Source organism: Dermochelys coriacea, chromosome 5, assembly GCF_009764565.3.
Source record: "Dermochelys coriacea isolate rDerCor1 chromosome 5, rDerCor1.pri.v4, whole genome shotgun sequence".
Lineage (NCBI taxonomy): Eukaryota > Metazoa > Chordata > Testudines > Dermochelyidae > Dermochelys > Dermochelys coriacea.
The window spans coordinates 21,916,541-21,938,042 of NC_050072.1; the positions used below are offsets into that span (position 1 = coordinate 21,916,541).

A 21,502-nucleotide genomic window follows, 5' to 3' on the forward strand; every position below is an offset into this window, starting at 1 on the left:
CATTCCCTTCTATTTGACATTGGTGAGGCCTCATCTGGAGTACTGTGTCCAGTTTTGGGCCCCACACTACAAGAAGGAGGGGGAAAAATTGGAAAGAGTCCAATGGAGGGCAACAAAAATGATTAGGGGACTGGAACACATGACTTATGAGGAGAGGCTGAGGGAACTGGGATTGTTTAATCTGCAGAAGAGAAGAATGAGGGGGGATTTGATAGGGGCCTTCAACTACCTGAAAGGGGGTTCCAAAGAGGATCACTGGAGGGGGGGGTGAAGCACTGAAATGTGATACCTAGGGAGGTGGTGGAATCTCCTTCCTTTGAGGTTTTTAAGGTCAGGCTTGACAAAGTCCTGACTGGGATGATTTAGTTGGGGATTGGTCCTGCTTTGAGCAGGGGATGGACTAGATGACCTCCTGAAGTCCCTTCCAACCCTGATATTCTGTGATTCTATGATTCTATGCAGAGTAATCACTTGTCAGCCTATGAAGGAAAGGACTTTAGATCTGTAAAAGATCAGAACAGGATCCTTAGTGATTATTTGAAATTCTCTCTCTCTCTCTCTCATCTGTGAGACCAATGTATTCTCTTGGTCATTCACTCACACTGAATGTCTTTGGTACTCTGTTGGTGGGGGTCATAGGTTTGCTATTTTTAATGTTGCTATTTATATTATGGTAATGCCTAGGAACCCCAAATCAAAGAACAGGGTCCCATTATCCTAGACATTGCACAGACAGACTAGCAACAGAAGACAGAGTTAGTGTGAAGTGCCCCAGAGTAGCTCATAATCTGCATAATAGCAAGCAGGTGGATGAAACAGACAAGCAGGATGGGGGTGGGGTAGGAGGCTCAGATAGTAAGACAGAGTTGAGTTTAGTAGAAAAGCAGAAGTCTCTGCTCACCAGTTGCCTAGCCAATGCCAGATGATAATGATTTATAGGCATCATGGCAGAGTTACCTTTAAGCTAATGTGAATGATTTTCAGCTAAGATAAAGTTAAGAAAATTGATTTTTTTCCCCTGTGGCAAACTGTCAAGGTGTAATTATTTCAGTGTAGTTGCACTTCAAAGTGAATCCAAATGCCACAGATTTTAAAAAATCTTTTAGGAAACAGACATTGATTTTAACTTGTTTTTAGTTCTGTCGCAGGCAGATTATTTTATAAAAACTAGTGTACTTTTGAGTTTTCCTATCCTAAGCAGGAAAAAAAGAACCAATGGGCACACCACAAATATCTTTACGATTTGTTATGTGCATTACATTGTGAATGTATTAGCGGTGTATTGTATCTCTAATATGCTTATTAATTGGGAAGAATGATAAAAATCAATAAAATCTTGGACAATGGAAAAGCAAAATGTGTTCATAGCTATGAAGGGATGTCCACATTCATTTAACCTTAATACAGATAACTGTTATTACACAATGCTTCAATGCACTTTTGTTCTGCAAGATAGTAATAATTAATAATAAATAATTAGCCTTTGAGTAGTGATGTCAGTACTTGGCTGAACAGGCAACTGAAAAATATCAAGCCCATCAAAATACTCACACCCAGCCAGAACTTGTCCTGACTCTTTAAAGTCACTGATTAACCCTTCATCAATGGACTTCGATAACAGCAATCCCCCACAGGAAAGAATATTTTATAAGACTCCCTTATGATGGTTTCTGGTGGGGAGAATGCACTTTTCTTCTTTGGGGAAAAAAATCATCTTTCACAAAGAGCCTTTCAGACGTTCTTGTCAACTGCTGGAAATGGCCCACCTTGATTATCACTACAAAAGGTTTCCCCTCCCTTCATGTTTTTTGAGATGAAGCAACCAGAATTGCCTGCAGTATTCAAGGTGTGGGTGTACCATAGATTTATACAGTGGCATTATGATATTTTCTGTCTTATTATCTATCCCTTTTCTAATGGTTCCTAACATTGTGTTACTTTTTATGACTGCTGTTGCACATTAAGTGGATGTTTTCAGAGAATTGACCACAATGACACCAAAATCTCTTTCTTGAGTGGTAACAGCTAATTCAGACCCCTAACATTTTGGATGTACAGTTGGGATTATCTTTTCTGATATACATTACTCAGCATTGAATTTCATCTGCCATTTTGTTGCCCAGTCACCCAGTTCTGTGAATTCCCTTTGTAACTCTTCACAGTCAGCTTTGGATTTAACTGCCTAGAGTAATTTTCTGCAAACTTTGCAACCTGACTGTTTGTCCCCTTTTCAGATCAGTTATGATATGCTGAACACCACAGGTCCAGTACAGATCCTTGGGAGACCCCACTTTTTACCTCTCTCCATTGTGAAAACTGACAATTTATTCTTACGCTTTGTATTCTATCTTTTAATTAGTTACTGATCCATGAGAGGACCTTCCCTTTACAAAAGCTGTGTTGACTCTTCCCCAACATATCAAGTTCATCTTTGTGTCCGATAATTCTTTTCTTTACTATAGTTTCAAACAATTTGCCTGGTACTGAAGTTAGGCTCACTGGCCTGTATTTGTCAGAATCACCTCTGGAGCCTTTTTTAAAATTGGTATTACAGCTGCTTTCTAGGCATCTGGTACAGAGGCTGATTTAAGCAAAAGGTTACATACCACAGTTAGAAGTTCTGCAATTTCATAGTAGAATTCCTTCAGAACTCTTGGGTGAATACCATCCTGTCCTGTTTAATTTATCAATTTGTTCCAAAACCACCTCTTCTGACACCTCCATCTGTGACAGTTACCCAGATCTGTCACCTAAAAGAAATGGCTCTTATGTGGGAATCTCCCTCACATCCTCTGCAGTGAAGACCTATGAAAAGAATTAATTTAGTTTCCTTCCTGGAGTGCTCATTTAGCACCTCAGTTTTCCAGGGGCCCCACTTATTGTTTGGCAGACTTCCTGCTTCGGATGTACTTAATTATTTTTGCTTAGTTTTTGTATCTTTGGCTAGTTGCTCAAATTCTTTTTCGCCCTGCTGAATTACTCTGTACTACACTTTACTTGCCAGCAATTTTCCCTCGAATTTTTTACATCCATGTGCGGAATGAATTTTGTTATGTGCACCAATATGGAGGTGATGTATGGTGAAGATGGGGCCGAGGGGTTCGGAGTGTGGGAGGGAGCTCGGGGGTGGAGGGGGTGAAGGCTCTGGCTGGGGGTGTGGGCTCTGGGGCGGGGCTGGGGATAGGGGATTGGGGAGTATCAAGGGGCTCAGGGCTGGGGCAGAGGGTTGGGGTGCGGGCTGCATCTGGGGGTGCAGACTCTGGGGTGGGGCTGGGGTTGAGAGGTTTGGGGTGCAGGACTCCCCCCAGCCCTCTCTCCACGCCGCAGCATCCTGGGGCCGGGGGAGTGGCGCCTCTCTAGACCAGGCTCTGTAGCTGCGTGCCTGTGCAGCCCTTGATAGCCTGCTGTGTGGCTACACAGCTTACAGGGAACTTAGGTTGCCAGTGTTTGTGCTCCTTTCTATTATCTTCACTAAGATTTGGCTTCTGATTTTTAAAGGATGCCTTTTACCACCTCTTTTGCGCTGCTGTTTAGCCCTGGTGGCATTTTTTGTCCTCTTACTGTTTTGTTTTTTTAATTATTATTATTTAGGATATACATGTAGTTTGAGCCTTTATTGTGGTGTTTTAAAATAATTTCCATGCAGCTTTCAGGCATTTAATTCTTGTGTCTATTCTTTTAAGTTCTAGTTTACTTCTTCATTTTTGTATAGTTCCCCTTTTTGATATTAAATGCAACCATGGTGGGTTTTGGCATTTCTCCCCTACAAAGATGTTAAATTTAATTATACCATGGTTGCTCTGAGGGTTGCTGGAAAGGGGGGTGGGCATGGCCCCATCACTTTAAAAGTGGTTTTAGGGGGGGAAGAGGTGGCACAGGGGCTGGACCTCAGGGGAAGGGGCAATATGGGGGCAGGGCCTCAGGGAAAGGGGTCAGTGGTCCCCCCACTTTTAGGGAGCTTCTGTCGCTCCTGGTTGCTATTACCAAGCGGTCCAACTATATTCACCTCTTGGACCAGATTCTATGCTACATTTAGGATTAAATCAAGAATTGCCTCTCCTCTTGTGGGTCCCAGGAAACAGTCATTTCATGTGTCTAGAAATTTTATCTCTGCATCCCATCCTGAGGGGACATATACCCAGTTGATATGGGGGGAGTTGAAATCCCCCATTATTAGTGGGTTTTCTGTTTTTTGTAGTCCCTCTGATCTCCCTGAACATTTCACAATCACCATCACCAGCCAGGTCAGTTGGTCGGTAACATATTCTTACTGCTATGCTCTTACTATTCAAGCATGGAATTTCTATCCATAGACATTTTATGGCACTGTTTGATTCATGTACGATTTTTACTATATTCAACTCTATGCTTTCTTTCACATATAGTGCTACTCCCCCACCAGCGTAACCTACTCTGTCATTCCTACATATTTTGTACCTGGTATTACCATATCCCATTGATTATCATTGTTCCACCAAGTTTCTCTGGTACCTATTATAGCAACATCCTCATTTAATAACAGGCACTCAAATCCATCCATCTTAGTATTTAGATTTCTAATATTTGTATACAAACATTTTAAAAATTTGTCAATATTTAATTGTCTGCCTTCACCTGATGTAATTAACTGGGACTCTTCTGTTTGATGGTTTCTCTTCATTTCCTACTTGGATTTTATCAACTTCTATCCTCTTCTCTTTTCTAGGATATTGAGAATCCCCATTAATAAACCCTCAGCTAAGAGATGTCTCTGTTCAAACCCAGTGCTCCTTCGCACCTGTCAGCTTTCCCCCAGCCCTTAGTTTAAAAACTCTGTGACCTTTTTAAATTTACATGGCAGCAATCTGGCCTGTAATCTTCCCCTTCTGTTCTGTTCAGGTTCTTACCCTGGTCCAATCACTGTGGTATCTTAGCACCTGAGAAAGTGGTATTTGATATACAGAGCCAGATTCTCCAGCCTCTTTAGACCACTTTGCACCATATCAGTAGTCTTAAAACAACTGGAGGTAGCTGGTGGAGAATTCCCCTTGGTAGGGGCACTCTTTTCTGGTAGAAAGTGGACAGAAACTCACTTCTAGCTCCTCCTCTCCCCACATAAAGAGAGGAAGGGGGCATGTCAGAGGCAGTCTGGTGTTAGGGGTGGGCATAGGTGCCAACTTCTCCTGGCGCCAGTGGGTGCTCGACCCCTGCCCTGCCCCCATTCCAACCCCTTCCCCAAAGTCCCCGCACCAACTCCTCCCCCCTCCCTGCCCCTATTGGATTCCTTCCCCAAATCCCTGCCCCGGCCCCACCTCTTCCCCTAAGCGTGCCGTATTCCTGCTCCTTCTCCCTCCCTCCCACAGCTTGTTAAACCACAAAACAGCTGTTTTGCGGCTGCAAGTGCTGGGAGGAGAAGCGGGGATGCGGCACACTCAGGGTAGGAGGAGGAGGTGGAAGCGGAGCAGAAGCAGAGGTGAGCTGGGGCAGGGGATGGGGAACTTGGCTGCCAGTGGGTGCAGATCACCCACCAATTTTTCCCCGTGGGTGCTCCAGGGCTGGAGTCGGTGCCTATGGGTGTGGGTACAAGGGGGTATGATGGAGCATAGCTCCTCTACACCTCGTCTTCCACCGAGAAGCTATGGCCCTTATGCCAGTGGCTGGAGTTGAAGCAGGCCCCGTGGGTGGTTGAGATTCAGGGAACCACAGCTGGTTCTCTGTGGTGGCCAGTCTCCACAATATGCACTGCTCATAGGTAGTGGAGAACAGAGTGTTTCCTGTTTTAAGTATCTCAATTATTATTGTCTGGGAATTCTGGGTCAATGTGGACTCTCATGGTGGCTCCCCCTTGCATTAGGCACACTTGGACCCAATGACTCTAAGCTATTCCTTCAGAAACTCAGACTGCCCTGTAAAGACAAAAACTATTGTACCTTTGTTGTCACGGAGTCTATTTACCACATGTGGCGCCTCCTCCTGGTAACTCTGCGGATTAGCTCTTGCTAGACATTGCCCTTCTCTGGTGGAGAAAAGCTACACAGGTGGCAGCTAAATCCTTGAGCTTGTCCAGAGAACAGGTGTGTATAATGATCCAAATACCCATGTGGCTTATGCTTGTTTTAAAAGAAATTTAATTGGCAAAAGTACAAGGAATAAGAGTATAGTAAGGATTAAAACTGTGCAAAGAGTTAGGAAATAAAGCAATTATTCTTGTACATCCTTGACCCCAGTGCCAGTATTGAGCTCTAGTCCAAAACCTTTACTAAGCGGTGGCTTAAGTAGTTTTATTTTTACATAGCTGCTGAATGCCACAGTATTGCTGGCATAGAGCTCTAGGAGTTGCGAATGGAGGACAGAAATGCTCCAGTGACCCATCTCCTGCACAAAGACCAAGACACAGAGTGTGCAAATACACAAATATACACAGATATGACATATGTAAAAATATTTGAAAGTTAATTGAGGCAGATAGCTTTGTTGGTTTTGAAAACTTTCCTTTGCTTTTGAATTGTAGCCTGCTAGGCCACAGTTGCAGCTGGTTTCCTGGTTGCTGTTAGCAAAGAACAGCTTCCAAATGTTGTTATAATGCAGAAGGCTCAGTCTAACTCCACAGTCATGTCCTTCGGTACCTGTCCATTTCTAGAGAGGAGCTTGTGCGAAGTGGTGCAGTGTTCCTGGATGCTTTGAAGACAGGAGGTCTATGTTTGTCTTGGCTGCCTGTGTGCTGGCCACTCTTTTCTGTACTTTTGGTGAGTTTGGAGGGACTTTGCTTTTCTTGGCTGTTGGTTTCCTCTGTTTTTGATGACTGCATTGGAGAGAGTTCAACCCCAACATCTCGCAGTACTTATTGCACTGGTGGAGGGCTTTAAACTGATCAATGAAGGAAATGGCGCAGTTGCCTTTAAACCCTTTGTATCTGTAGCAGTGAAGAAGAACAAAAAAGGAATTTCAACATTTGTTTTTTCAAGCCAGGTCTACGGTATGACTTTGGATTCAGAAGTAACACTACAACATTTAAAAAGCCTCTCATCGCCTCTTTGAAGAAGAGAAGTATTATCCCAATTTTATAGATGGTAAAATGAGGAACAGAGAGATTAAATGACTCACCTAAGGCCAATCAGTGAGTCAGCTGCAGAGCAGAAAACAGCTCAGGAGGCTGGCTCTCAGCCCTGTGTTCCAACTATTCCTCTTCCCTCTATAATTTCAACTTGTGGCTAATACAATTGTTAGTTAACAACCTTCTTAGATAGATAAATTTATAAACAAAGAAAATTCCACAGTATAATCTTTATAAGGTGCTTGGGGCACCTCAGATAGAGCAAGCCTACAGAAGTGGGTAAGTGTGATCATTATTACTTTGAAGGAGTGTCCCTGCTGCTCACACACAGGACTAGTGTGTGTGGGGCCATAGCCTGTCAAGTTGACCAATGTGGTCTTGTTCCCTTGTACTCTCTCCATCTCTCTAAAAAGAACAGGAGTACTTGTGGCACCTTAGAGGCTAACAAATTTATTTGAGCATAAGCTTTTGGTGGCTACAGCCCACTTCATCAGATGCATAGAATGGAACATATAGTAAGAAGATGTATATACATACAGAGAACTTGAAAAGGTGGAGTAAGAGGCTATCTTCTTACTATATGTTCCATTCTATGCATCCGATGAAGTGGGCTGTAGCCCACGAAAGCTTATGCTCAAATAAATTTGTTAGTCTCTAAGGTGTCACAAGCACTCCTGTTCTTTTTGCGGATACAGACTAACATGGCTGCTACTCTGAAACCTCTCCATCTTTCTGTATCTATCTGTTGTTGCTTGGCTTAGATTGTAAGCTCTGGGGGGCAGGGACTGTCTTTTTGTTTTGTTTGTTATCATAGCAGGAGCCTGATCTTTGTCCTGTTGGGAGCTGTGCGTGAACAAGTTTATCGGGTAGCATCAAAATGAAAATATCTGAGCTGCAATATACTATACAGTCCTAATATGTCCTGGGCAATTCATTTCTCTCCCAGGCAGCCTGCCTAGTGCCAATAAAGATGCTGTCTGCTCCAAGAAGAAAAGCCCAATCTCCATATGACGGATGGGCCTTTCGGTACTAGCATGATTTGTAGAATAAAATTCATCAAAGGAGATAAGCAGGTGGCACAGAAACCAAAAGCTATCTTTTAAGGCAGCGTGACAGTATCTTTCTCTGTTTACCTTTAACAGCTTCATTTTGCATCTCTATTGTTCCGTTAAGGTGACGGAATAGGGAGGTTGAAATGTCAGGCTATCTGCTTTCCTAGCATCAGTAATCTCACATGAGATGAAAAGGCCACCCTGGAACTCCCATGTGTCAGATCATGATGGAACACATAGTTCCACCGTAGGGTGGGGAAAAAGTCTTTGATGAAAGCTTATACTCAAATAAATTTGTTAGTCTCTAAGGTGCCACAAGTGTTCCTGTTCTTTTTACAAATCCTACAGTTTCTCAAACATACCCAAAAAGTAAGTCATGCTTTTCTGCATATCCACACATTCATATTGCAGACTCCATTGCTTCCTTACAGACACACTGTCATAAAAATAAAGGGAAGGGTAACCACCTTTCTGTATACAGTGCTATAAAATCCCTCCTGGCCAGAGGCAAAACCCTTTCACCTGTAAAGAGTTAAGAAGCTAAGATAACCTTGCTGGCACCTGCCCAAAATGACCAATGAGGAGACAAGATACTTTCAAATATGGAGGGGGGGGGGGAACAAAGGGTCTGTCTGTCTGTGTGATGCTTTTGCCGGAACAGATCAGGAATGCAGCCTTACAACTGTTAGTTAGTAACTAATCTAGCTAGAAATGCGTTAGATTTCCTTTTGTTTAATGGCTGGTAAAATATGCTGTACTGAATGGAATGTATATTCCTGTTTTTGTATCTTTTTGTAACTTAACGTTTTGCCTAGAGGGATTCTCTGTTTTGAATCTGATTACTCTTTAAGGTATTTACCATCCTGATTTTATAGAGGTGATTCTTTTACCTTGTCTTTAATTAAAATTCTTCTCTTAGGAACCTGATTGCTTTTTCATTGTTCTTAAGATCCAAGGATTTGAGTCTGTGTTCACCTGTACAAATTGGTGAGGATTTTTATCAAGCCTTCCCCAGGAAAGGGGGTATAGGGCTTGGGGAGATATTTTGGGGGAAGACGTCTCCAAGTGGGCTCTTTTCCTGTTCTTTGTTTAACACGCTTGGTGGTGGCAGCATAGGTTCAAGGACAAGGCAAAGTTTGTACCTTGGGGAAGTTTTTAACCTAAGCTGGTAAAAATAAACTTAGGGGGTCTTTCATGCAGGTCCCCACATCTGCATCCTAGAGTTCAGAGTGTGGAAGGAACCTTGACACACACACACACACACACACACACATTTATACATATATAGACTTTGTTGCTTTGTTTAAACACACGTGCACACATACAATCTTGTCTTAAATGATTTTAAACAAATCATTGCAGCCTTGAATGTATGTGGAAAGAAGATCACAAACCCTCATTATCTTATAAGTGAAATTATTTATGTCCTTTATGGAGATCAGCTTCAATAGGAGAGGGAATTTCTGAATTCAGCCTTTTAATTTTTGATATTTTTGGCCATTTTTGTCTCTTCATGGCGACCTTACAATCTCAGCCCCTTCCTTAAAGTTGGAGCTGGTTGAATATTAAAAAAAATAAAAATCTTTTGTGGGAATTTTAGTGAATAAAAGCACTACACCGAGGTTGCTATTATGTGTGGTGTGAACATACCCATGCCAAGCCAGGCAGGGGAGGATTTATCTGCCTGACAAGTGAATCAGGTGGTGGACCTGCCCTGCTCTAGAGACGCTACTCAGCCTGTCTGGTGGAAGTAGAGAAATCTCCCGCTTGACTTGTTTAGGGCCAAGAGTAAGAGTTTATTCCCTTCACTGAGTAGGCAGTGGCATATAGCTGTGCTGCTCCAGGAGGAGCTCCCTAAGGGAAATGCAACTCAGACTCACCCTCTGAGTTGCAATTGCTCCACAACACCTGTTTGCATACTAGGGAGCTACTGCATTTGCCTATGAACGGATCCAGCATATATAATCCACTGGTCTGTGTGTATCTGCACCCAATCCATAGAGGACATGAGTCTATTTCAGTTCTTAGCTACAGCTCATGCTGTAGAGACTCATGGTTCTAGGCTTGGAGGCCTCTAGTTCAATCCAGGTCAAGGTGGTGGACATCATCACATGTACTTCACCCTGCCCTTACCATTGCCAGCCAGCCAGCCCTGTTGGCTTGTGTGTGTGTAGCCCTGGCTCTCCTTGTCCCTTTGCTGGCTCCCAGCGTAATTATCAGGCACAGAATCTGTGCTCTCCCGCTACACTCTGACTCAGGTTTAGAGTAGTTTGCACCTGGTGCACCCACTCCTTTACACTCCCTGGCTCTGCAGGTTGCATTTACAATCTAGCCCTATGGTAGATTATAAATAGAAAGGCAAAATAGCTTGGGACTCTGTGTGGGAATGAGGAATGTTCTCCCACTCCTGGGGGGAGGGAATAGAGCCAGGAGACTCCCAGACCAAGCCCCACTTTAGAAGCATGAAGACCTGGCTTCAATCACATCAGAGGATGGTTCTTCTCACAGGCAAGCCTACCTGACATTGACAAGAGCTTCCTCTTTGGATTAAGCTGAGGATAGCCTTGGGCTTGACTGTGGAAATTGGCCAGGGCAGAGCAGCGGCTCATCAGAAAGGGCATGCCTCAGAGACAATGCTTTGTTTCTCCTTTTGTTGTGTTTTGTTTGTGTCTGAAGGGGTTTAATCATGAATATTCAACTAAGCACTGGGTATTTGTGGAAATAAAGGCCAAATTCACAGTGACTATTAATCAACAACAAATAATTCAATGAGTTCTAGTTAAAACCTCTTCACTCCATAGTGGTTTTGTATTACTCTCCTGCATGCTGCAGCACTGTACATGTCAGAGATTCAGGAGCCAGTGTCTGAGTGGATAATGAGCCTTTCTGATGTAGAGAGCCATTGGAGAGCATCTGCTTGCTTTAATATTTAAAATATCTTGTTTCTGCTGCAGGAATGAAAGAGAGGCCACATTTCTCTTCCACTCTGAGGAGGGCTGTTCTATTGAGCAGGCAGAAATCTAAATGCTTAGAAATCTCCAGGGCCATTAGTATCTGACAGCTTTCACTGCAATGATAGTTGTTTTTCTTTGTGGTTGCTCTTGTAGATGTGTGCAAAATGACCAGTTTCTGAGGCATGAATGTGGTGGGTTTTCTCCTGGCAGGCACTGGCTATTTTTCAAATTGAGATAGGGAAACCATTTCCTTTTTCCAGGAAGCCACATTAATGGAAATTGTGTTCCTGCTGGTGGAAATTTTTCACATGCTCTTTAACGCTCTCTGTAAGAAGTTTATGCACTGATCTATAGTACTGAAACCAATAGTTTAACAGTTTGAGATCATTTTGTCATGAAAAGGTAGAGTTTAAAATCCTATCCTCGTTCCTCATGAAACTAGAAAAATTATACAGTCTATGGGGATAAATTATTAACTCTTATGTCAGTAAGTCTCTGCAGGATCAGTACACATTTCCATTAGCCATTGATCTCAGAGGACATATTGGAAGGAAACAACCATGAAATTATTTGTTTCTTTAGTCCATTAATTTAGGCCCAAATTTTCATCAGTGATGATTGATTCTGAGTTATTTAAACTTCAGGGGCCCAACCTGAGACCTTTTGGGCCTGATTTTCATAGGCACTGAGCTCTCAGAGCTTTCACTGAGTTCAACTGGAGTTCTGGATGCTCAGCACTCATTAAAATTAGGCCCAACATGTCTCAAATTGAGCACCCAGAAACTCAGAGACTGTAGATGAGTGTCCAGTTCTGTGACAGTTGCCTATAGTTAATTAGTCTCTGGCTAATGGGCAAACGAGTTCAAAAGAAAATCCAGATTTATGAATTCAGACTATTTTCCTATTCATATTTTGTTTCTGTCACTCACTATGCTCCTTTTAAAGAGCTGATCATCCAATCAGGGACCAAAAAAAGAATATGATCAATTACATGCAACGAAGAGCAGATGCTTTAAGTGAATAATTTGTGAAAACTTCACAAACAAGCCACAGTCTGAGTTATTCAGCTGAAATATTCAGCACGTACTGAATACATTCTCAGCGAACAGGACTGGGCCTTCAGTTGCTCAGGAATGCAAAACAAGGCCAACATTTTGTAGAGTTTAAAAAGGTGATTAATACTATTCCACCAGCTTTATTCACAAATCAAATCTCACCCATTTTCCTTTTTCAGTCACAATTGGCTTTTGTTTGCTCTTGTAACTAGAGATGGGATGAAATCAACCCTGCCCCTCTGAGCCAAACACCACCACCTTTTGGAGGTTGAGAGGCTTCAAAATCTTGGGCTGGATCTGAATTTTGTGAACGGCCCCTATCTTTACAATGGGTCATCGAAAGCTACCTATTTATCCCTTTACACCACACCCTTCACCACAGCATGTAAGAATTAAATCCTTGTATCTGAGCACCCCCAGCCTTTGGGGATTCAAAAATCCAGATCCAATTTTTGCAGTTTGTAACTCTGTGCTTCTATAGAGCCTTCCATCACTTACACATCTAGAATGTATCAATGGTTCTGCAAAGTCTTAATGACTATAATCTAGCTGCAGTTTGGAAGGACTAGTGAGGCTAATTCAAACATTCTGCTGCTATTATAGCTTGTGGGTACATGTAATAGGGGAGGAGGTCTGTGTCAGCGAATGGGTTCTAAATTGGAAATGTCCTTATGTTGCTTTCATATGTATTGCATTCAAGAGCACTGAGTGACCTTTCCAAGCTCCTGAAAGAATGTTTAATCTATTATTTAACATACCATGTGTTATTAATTAACTAGTTGGATCACTGATGAATGCAGTTTATGACAAAATCCCCTCATGTTTAGGGAGAAGCCCAAACCAAAACTCCTGAAATCTAGAGGAGTTGGGATTTGGATCCAGATTCAAACTTTGCAGTGCCTTCCCTCTCCACAGTAGGCTACCCCAAAGCTCTCCATGCTTGAAAACATGCAGGAATTTTTAGATTCCACATTTGGCAGCTGGAGCCTTTTTTAATCCTAATGGCTATGGGTATACAAAAGCATAGCGTGATCTCATTTCCTTTGTGTTTTTACAAACACACTGGCCACTCCTTGGTACTTAACATCTCGTCTAAAATTTTGGTTAGTTGTCACCAAGCTGCTAGAAATCAGATCATTGTATTTTACTTTTTTTTGTTTTAAATCTAAGAAAGAATTGAGCCAATATCATATTTACAAGGGTTAAGTTGCTGACTTCGGTGCTCCCCAATAGTTAAATGATAAATGTTTTCAAGGTTTGTTTTTTTTATTTCCAGTAAAACTTTGCCCTCTAGTGGTAGAAAATTTATTGCAGACATTTCTATTACACATCAATTAATAAATTTGTGCTTTTGTGCCTTTTTACTCCACTGATAAAACAGGCAGGTAAGGCACGCAAAGCAATTACCAATCGGAAATGTGCTTAAATGTTGTAAGCATCTAGTCTCTTCATAACCACTACCAAAGCGGGGGAGATAGAGCGGAGCGCAGACAAAGAAATAAATTCTGGACAGTGCAATTCATTGTGATTCAGACTCTAACTGCTTGGAATCTCTGGTTTATAAAAAGATTAATGGCACTGGGCAATGCTAGAAATGTTATGCAGAATATTAATCAGGGCTGTCACTTGCTAGGTGTATTGTATGCTTGTTTTAAAAGTAATATTAGGGGAAATTAAATGAACATAAATAATTCCTGACATTTGCCATATCAGCTTTTCTAAATTAATCAGTAACAGTTTACAGCATGACATTACAGTATTTTTCAACTTAATTATATAAGCAGTACAGTGTAGTTTTATTTTTTTGCTAATCATTGTCATAGTGTTGTCAGAGTGAATTTAACTTTTTATTTACTTGCTGAATTGAAGAGAAACTCTATGAATAGTCTCCATTCAGCCATGATTCTGGTAAAATTTCCCCAAGTTCAGTATAGGCTCAAAGGAATTAGATATGACACCTATTCGATCAATGAGTTCATCTCCTCTGCAAAGGCAACTAAGCCAACAACAGAATTTGTGTCAGCTATCACACTGATAGATTAAAAGAAAAGGAGTACTTGTGGCACCTTAGAGACTAACACATTTATTTGAGCATAAGCTTTCGTGATCTACAGCTCACTTCATCAGATGCATCCGATGAAGTGAGCTGTAGCTCACGAAAGCTTATGCTCAAATAAATTTGTTAGTCTCTAAGGTGCCACAAGTACTCCTTTTCTTTTTGCGAATACAGACTAACACGGCTGCTACTTTGAAAACTGATACATTAGTTTCATTTCATCTCTGTCTTACAGAGTCAAAAATATTAGAATCATTATCAGAATTATAACCTAGTATGACTGTGTATGCGCTCACAGACATACTAGATTTACTATCTCATTTGTTTGTTTACAATACTAAGCTGTGATGTGGATGAATTCTACCTATTTATTTGTTTTCCCCGTCCATCCCAATATGTTTTAAAATCAGTCTGGCAAAAATTAACTCAAAGGCATCCTTCTAGGTAAATGATGAACAATGTGGGGAAAATACAGGACCAGCAAAAAATCTGTTGCCTTGTAGAAATAACATGAGTCAAACAAAAGGACAGTAGACATTTAAATTGCTTAAGACAAAGAGTGTCTATTTGGGGTGATCCTTAGTTCAGATATCACTGTACAATCTTTATCTGACCTCATCTTCCTGTCTCTTTGTCTCAGATGGGTTTTCATCCACATAATTTCCCATAGTATGTTGTATAACAACATTCATTAAAGCCTTCCTATAAATCATCAAGTTCCAGAGCACAGCGTAACATAATTAAAACTTTTATGATTTCTTTATTTTCTAGTTGGATGATGAGAGACTAATTCAAATGATTTCACTCTGGAGCCAATGAAAAATAAATCAATTTAAATTTTGAAAAAGTGCCAGGCTAGAAATGTGAGGGGTTTTCCTAGAATATGCTAGGATAGTACGAAGGAGGGTGGAGGGGGGGAAGCATTGTTTTTTTTCTGTGTCACTGGCATATAGAGAATCACATAGCCAATAAAGATATTTCTCTTTGTACATATTGCTGTGATCAGTTCCATTTTTGTACAATTTCTTGAGAAAGAATCTAACATAAAGTGGTTGTCACAACCATATACCCAAGAAAGATGCAAGGGAACAGAACTGTGATAACACAGACAACAAAGTTAGAGAAAAAAATAGTGTGCATTAGTGGAGAAAACAACAGGCTTGTTACATAATATTGGAAAGAGTTTTCCTCTCTCTCTCTCTGGTGCAAAATTTCACAGCAGTTATTGTTGGCATGGTTGGAATTGCTAAACATCTCAGCAGATAAATGACATTTAAAAACTGATAAAAGGAAATTTGTGATTTCCCCAGGTATGGTTAATCTGTGGAACTCACTTCTGCAAAATATTGTGGTGAAGGGCTTAGCAGGTTTTAAATAAAGTTTAGACATTTATGTGAATAATAATAATATCACTTAGTCATATTTTCTAGTGTAAATGTGTATGAGGGATAACGACACCCAAGCTTCCAGAGAGGAGTCAGCAACTAAATGTCTGGGATAGTTGCCTATGTTTTCCAGTATGTGGCTTTTACACTTTCCTGTGAAGCATCTGGTATCTGCCAATGTCTGAGATGGGATACCGGATTTGATGGACCAGGGGTCTGACCTGGTACGACTGCTTCTGTGCTCCATTATATACTCTAGAGAGGACAGAAGGCAAGGTCCTGCACCTCTGGAATGCTCTTCAGCCACTGTCACAGGCTGGCTGGCCCCTTAAGGCAACTCAGGCTCAGCCTTGCCTGTGACCAGACAGCTTTCCCCAGCTGAGGCTGAGGGAGACTTAATTATATAATGACTCACCTCAGATGCCAGGGAGCAGAGAGAGGACTACTTAAACAGAGCTGTGAACTTAGTCTGGGGAGGAGTCCCAGGAGAGGGGAAGGTGGGAAGGGCCTGAGAAAGTGAGGCTGGAAGAGACCCACAGGCAGCAGGTTAGGATCTTGTGGAGGGGCCCTGACGTAGAGCCTCAAATGACCAGAGAGATCTCTGAGCGAAGTTGTGAGACTTCCTGGGGAGGGGACCACAATGGGGGGAAACCTGCTGGGAGGGAACAGCGACAGAGAGGCTCTGCAGGGCCCAGGGATAGGAGTTAAGAAGCCGAGAATGTCAGTGTAGCCTGAGGGGGCAGAAGAATTATTCATCTGGATTTACTGAGATTGACAGTTAGAACTTTTAAATTCTGTCCCTTTCCAGATAACAAAAGTCTTTGAAAGAGACAGGCTATTGTGGGGCTAAGGAAGTGGGCACTAGGGGGCGCTAGAGGTGAAGTCCCCTGCAACATCATGACTTAGCACCAAGGGGTACTAGGGTGGTAAGAGTGACCACTTACAGTCCCAGGGGAGCAAACCTGCTCCATGCCTTCTAGAAGACTTCATAAAAACTCAGTGGGTGAAATCCTGGTCTTATTGAAATCAATGGCAAAACTCCCATTGTATTCAATGGGGCCAAGATTTCATCCAGAGTTCCTACTCCCTGACATGGGTTATCCTCACAGAGGGATTAAAGGGGCCTGTGCTTTTAGCTATTGTCTTATAACCGATTAAAAATTAGTAGTACTTTGGGAGAAGTGGAAAAGAATTATAACATAAATGGGCTAAGCTTTTCATTTCTGATGTGGAATTCTATATATTTGTCTCTTAAGAAGGTCTAAAATAATTGCAGAGCCACTTAGAGACAGGTTGCTTTTAAATGCCTTGTACTGTGTTTGACAGCTCCAAGAAGTTTTTGTTTCTGAGAAATGGGGGACTACTTTGCAATTAAATAAATGCCAGCAAATCGTTAAATGAGTTTTCTTTGTGCATCAAGTTATGAGACTAGATATAGCTGCACTGGACATTCTCCCTCCCTCACCTGCCTTGCATGGCTTGCAAGAGCACCCAGTCAAGCATGAGAAAACAAGAGGCATCTGAGTATGCCGTGGGAGGAATAACTAACACACCAAGTCTGAAGTGTGAGAGAGGGGTGTATATATATATTTTATATTTTATATATATATATAAAAGACAAGGTGCCACTGTTTTCCAGAAGTAGGAGGGATGTTTAGTTTTAGTATCACATAACTAATAATGACAGTATCTGTAGGCTCCTGACCTTTCCACCGAGCCCAGGACTCTCTGCCATGCTCAAATCTCTTCCAGCAAACCATTTTATTCTTCAACATGAAACTTAGGAAAAATGTCAAAACAGAAGGAAGTTCTTCTGTCCCCCACAGGATATAGCTCCCAGAGGCTTCCCCTGGCCCCTCTGAAAGGAGTATTGAAAGGAGAACATGCCCTTTCCTTCACTCCTGCTGCATCAGGGTCTACTGCAGGATCCCATCTCTCATCTGCAGCTCCTCTCCACTGAGCCACTTGCTGATTTTCACAATCACTTGCTCCCTTCCCAGCTGGGTCTGATCACTGAACAGGGCTTACTGGCCCCAGACCCCTGGCACTTAAAGGGGCAGACCACCTTGTTGCAGTATCCATCAATCCATGGCCACTGCCAGCAAGAGCAAGTTGTGGTATGGATGCATCCCGTTCCAGGGACATTGTGTGTTTCATAACTGTTATTCAATAGCCATCAGATAGTAACAACTCTCAGTCACTTCTGGGCTGGGCTGCCCTTGAACAAGCAACCTAGACAGGATAGACTGGGGCTGCCAAACATTTCAAAAAGAGCAAGTGATTTTTAGATGCCACATTTTTTTTAGGTGCTCAAACTGAGGTACCTTAACGGGCCTGATCTTCAGAAGGTGATTCTTCACCACTTCTGAAAATCAAGCCCTTATAAAGTATCTCAAGATGGGTACACAAATCACTTTTGAAAATGTAGGCCTGTATCCCACTACTCATCCCCTGAATCATCACATCTCCCTGATTTTTCAAATAATTTTGCATTGTGGATAAGATAGGAACTGAAGCATTAAATATCACTGTTCTATTGATTTGTATTGCATGGGAGATAAAAAAAAACCAAATAAATAAATAAAAAATAAAAATAAAAAAAGCAAATAAAAAAAGAAAATCTTGGTGATTATTTGTTATTTTACAAGGAAACCAATGACATCTTATTTGTTCCAAGATAAAGTGTTTATGAAAAATTCTGCAAAGCAAAACCTCCAGTTTGTTCGCTTTCCTTCAAAGAGGAAAACAAATGTGTTTTCTTGATAGGAAGGTTCCCATTAATATTTTATGAACGTGAGGAGGTTAACAGAAATTGCATTGGGTTTGTTTCCCCCCCTAAAGTTATGGTGAGAAATAAACCTCCAAACCCCCATCAGGTTTACACTGTGAGGAGTTTGAAGCACAATGCAAATATATTTCATTGAGAAATATGTCTTTCACTCACCCTTTGGCCAATGTTGCTATGCCAACGTCAGTTAACTTCATTCCTACACCTACAAAAACAAAACAAAACAGGGAGCTTGCATTATACGAGGCTTTCTAGGAGTGTCTTCAGATTTATAGCCTTATAGATGCAGTTAGGTATTATTTATTGATTATAGTTTGTTTCAGTCATCTCTGTGTAGTGACAATATTTTAACATTCTCCCCTCAAAAGTAGGGTTTTTGGTCTGTGCGGTTCACAACACTAGCAGCAGTCAGTAGCATTCCAGTGATTCACAAACAGGGTGATAAATTTAGGTTTCAGAGTAGCAGCTGTGTTAGTCTGTATTCGCAAAAAGAAAAGAAGTACTTGTGGATGCATCCGATGAAGTGAGCTGTAGCTCACGAAAGCTTATGCTCAAATAAATGTGTTAGTCTCTAAGGTGCCACCAGTACTCCTTTTCTTTTAGGGTGATAAATGGAGCTCTAAGGCTCTGGAATGTTTCCGATGCTGGAGGGTAACTGAGGAACCTCACTTTAACTGTGGCATCTTAAAGGGACATCTAAATCCAGCATCAGAACATTTATCATCTGCAAAGAGATGCATAAGGGTCATTTATTGTTCCTAAATTTTGCGATTTGCAAGCGGGGGCAGGGTACAGCGTATTCCAATGGGGAAACCACTTGGCATATCAGCACCATGGCCCAACAATCTTTGCTCTCTGTTTAGTTTTTTGGGTGACCAATAGGTACTAAATTAAACTCTTCACTCAGTGTTTCCAAAAAGCTCTTATGCTTCCCACTTTTACCCCACTTTTGTTTTACTAGCCATTGTGGGGACAGCCCTGCCCTGTGTTGTGAGCTTGTGCTGTGGAGAGATGACGATGCAGGGAGCCTCCTTCTCCCTCAGAGCAGGTGTACAGGTGTAGGGTAGGATACAGATCTAGCACTTCCTCAAGTGCACCACAGGAAACAAAGCTAATGTGCCTTGCAACATTCACAGCCAAACCATTCCAAGGGAATGTGGTCAGCAGGTTTGGAGCATTGACAGGTCCAAGTGAGTGGTCCCCCTTTGTTAGGATGCTGCTGTCAACAGCAGATACACCGTGCTCCTTTTTTGGAGCAGCAGTGGTAAGAATCAATACAGAGCATATAACTCCCAGGCTCAGATGCTAAGTCAGCTGCTCTGCTTCCTGATTCTAGCATGCCTCATACTCATAAGGCCAGGAGGAATTTGCCCTATAGGCTTTTCCCTGTTAATTCATTTGCATTTTTGGGGGGCCGGGAAAGGAGTTTCAGCCTTCTAATTTGAAAGGGTAAAGGGTGGAAAGATTCCATGATTCCTTGCAGAACCCCAGCCAGGACTGTTGCTCTATTTATTCCCTCAACAACTTAGTGAATACATAAACTGTACTTTTTAAAAGGCCAAATATTTGCACAATGCGGATGAGCAAGGCACGTAATGGCAGCGTTCTCTAGATATGAGGAGGGCTTTCCTTCAGACATGATCAGGAGCCTGGGTGTGAATTTTTCCGTTGGTTTTAATATATGTTCATCTTCATCTGAGTAGGGAAGGAAATAGACTTCTAGGATCGAGGCTGGCACAACTGATAAAGAGAGCTTTAAACTAGGAATTAGGGGGAGATGGATGGGAGATGTCCAGGAAATCTCCACGCCAGATTTTAGCATTGAGAGGGAAGAAGACGAAGTAAGAAAGGATACAGCCGTGGGTAGGAGAATGTATATAAGGAGCGAGGGCGGTGTGGATGCTAGTCTAATAGGTTATACTGGCTGTAGAATGACTATGCCTAATAGGGTACAAAATGTGAGCGAGGCCAAACAGCAAAAATTAAGATGTTTATACACCAATGCGAGAAACCTAGGTAACAAAATGGAGGAACTAGAGCTACTGGTGCAGGAAGTGAAACCAGATATTATAGGGATAACAGAAACATGGTGGAATAGTGGTCATGACTGGACTACAGGTATTGAAGGGTATGTGCTGTTTAGGAAAGACAGAAACAAAGGTAAAGGTGGTGGAGTAGCATTGTATATCAATGATGAGGTAGAATGTAAAGAAATAAGAAGCGATGCAATGGATAAGACAGAGTCCGTCTGGGCAAAAATTACATTGGGGAAGAAAACTAGTAAAGCCTCTCCTACGATAATGCTTGGAGTGTGCTATAGACTTCCGGGATCTAATTTGGATATGGATAGAGCCCTTTTTAATGTCTTTAATCAAGTAAATACTAATGGAAACTGCGTGATCATGGGAGACTTTAACTTCCCAGATATAGACTGTAGGACCAGTGCTAGTAATAATAATAGGGCTCAGATTTTCCTAGATGCGATAGCTGATGGATCCCTTCATCAAGTAGTTGCTGAACCGACTAGGGGGGATGCCATTTTAGATTTAATTTTGGTGATTAGCGAGGACCTCATAGAAGAAATGGTTGTAGGGGACAATCTTGGCTCAAGTGATCATGAGCTAATTCAGTTCAAACTAAATGGAAGGATTAACAAAAATAAATCTGCAACTAGGGTTTTTGATTTCAAAAGGGCTGACTTTCAAAAATTAAGGAAATTAGTTAGGGAAGTGGATTGGACTGAAGAACTTATGGATCTAAAGGTAGAGGAGGCCTGGGATTACTTTAAATCAAAGCTGCAGAAGGTATCGGAAGCCTGTATCCCAAGAAAGGGGAAAAAATTCATAGGAAGGAGTTGTAGACCAAGCTGGATGAGCAAGCCTCTTAGAGAGGCGATTAAGAAGAAGCAGAAAGCATACAGGGAGTGGAAGATGGGAGGGATCAGCAAGGAAAGCTACCTAATTGAGGTCAGAACATGTAGGGATAAAGTGAGACAGGCTAAAAGTCGAGTAGAGTTGGACCTTGCAAAGGGAATTAAAACCAATAGTAAAAGGTTGTATAGCCATATAAATAAGAAGAAAATTAAGAAAGAAGAAGTGGGGCCGCTTAACACTGAGGATGGAGTGGAGGTTAAAGATAATCTAGGCATGGCCCAATATCTAAACAAATACTTTGCCTCA

At 41.8% G+C, this 21,502-nt stretch overlaps 1 protein-coding gene across 1 annotated transcript in view; it reads right to left on the minus strand.

Moving 5' to 3' along the window:
* Nucleotides 1–6,062: 6,062 nt before the first annotated feature.
* The window catches only part of ALPK2 (alpha kinase 2), a 72,158-nt gene continuing 56,718 nt past the window's right edge, over nucleotides 6,063–21,502 (minus strand). Inside the window, exons 12-13 of the mRNA XM_043515033.1 lie at nucleotides 18,480–18,528; nucleotides 6,063–6,892 (exon numbers count right to left, since the gene is read on the minus strand). Of these exons, the coding sequence (XP_043370968.1) occupies nucleotides 6,616–6,892; nucleotides 18,480–18,528 (326 nt within the window). The 3' untranslated portion in view covers nucleotides 6,063–6,615. The remainder of the gene's footprint in view (nucleotides 6,893–18,479; nucleotides 18,529–21,502) is intronic.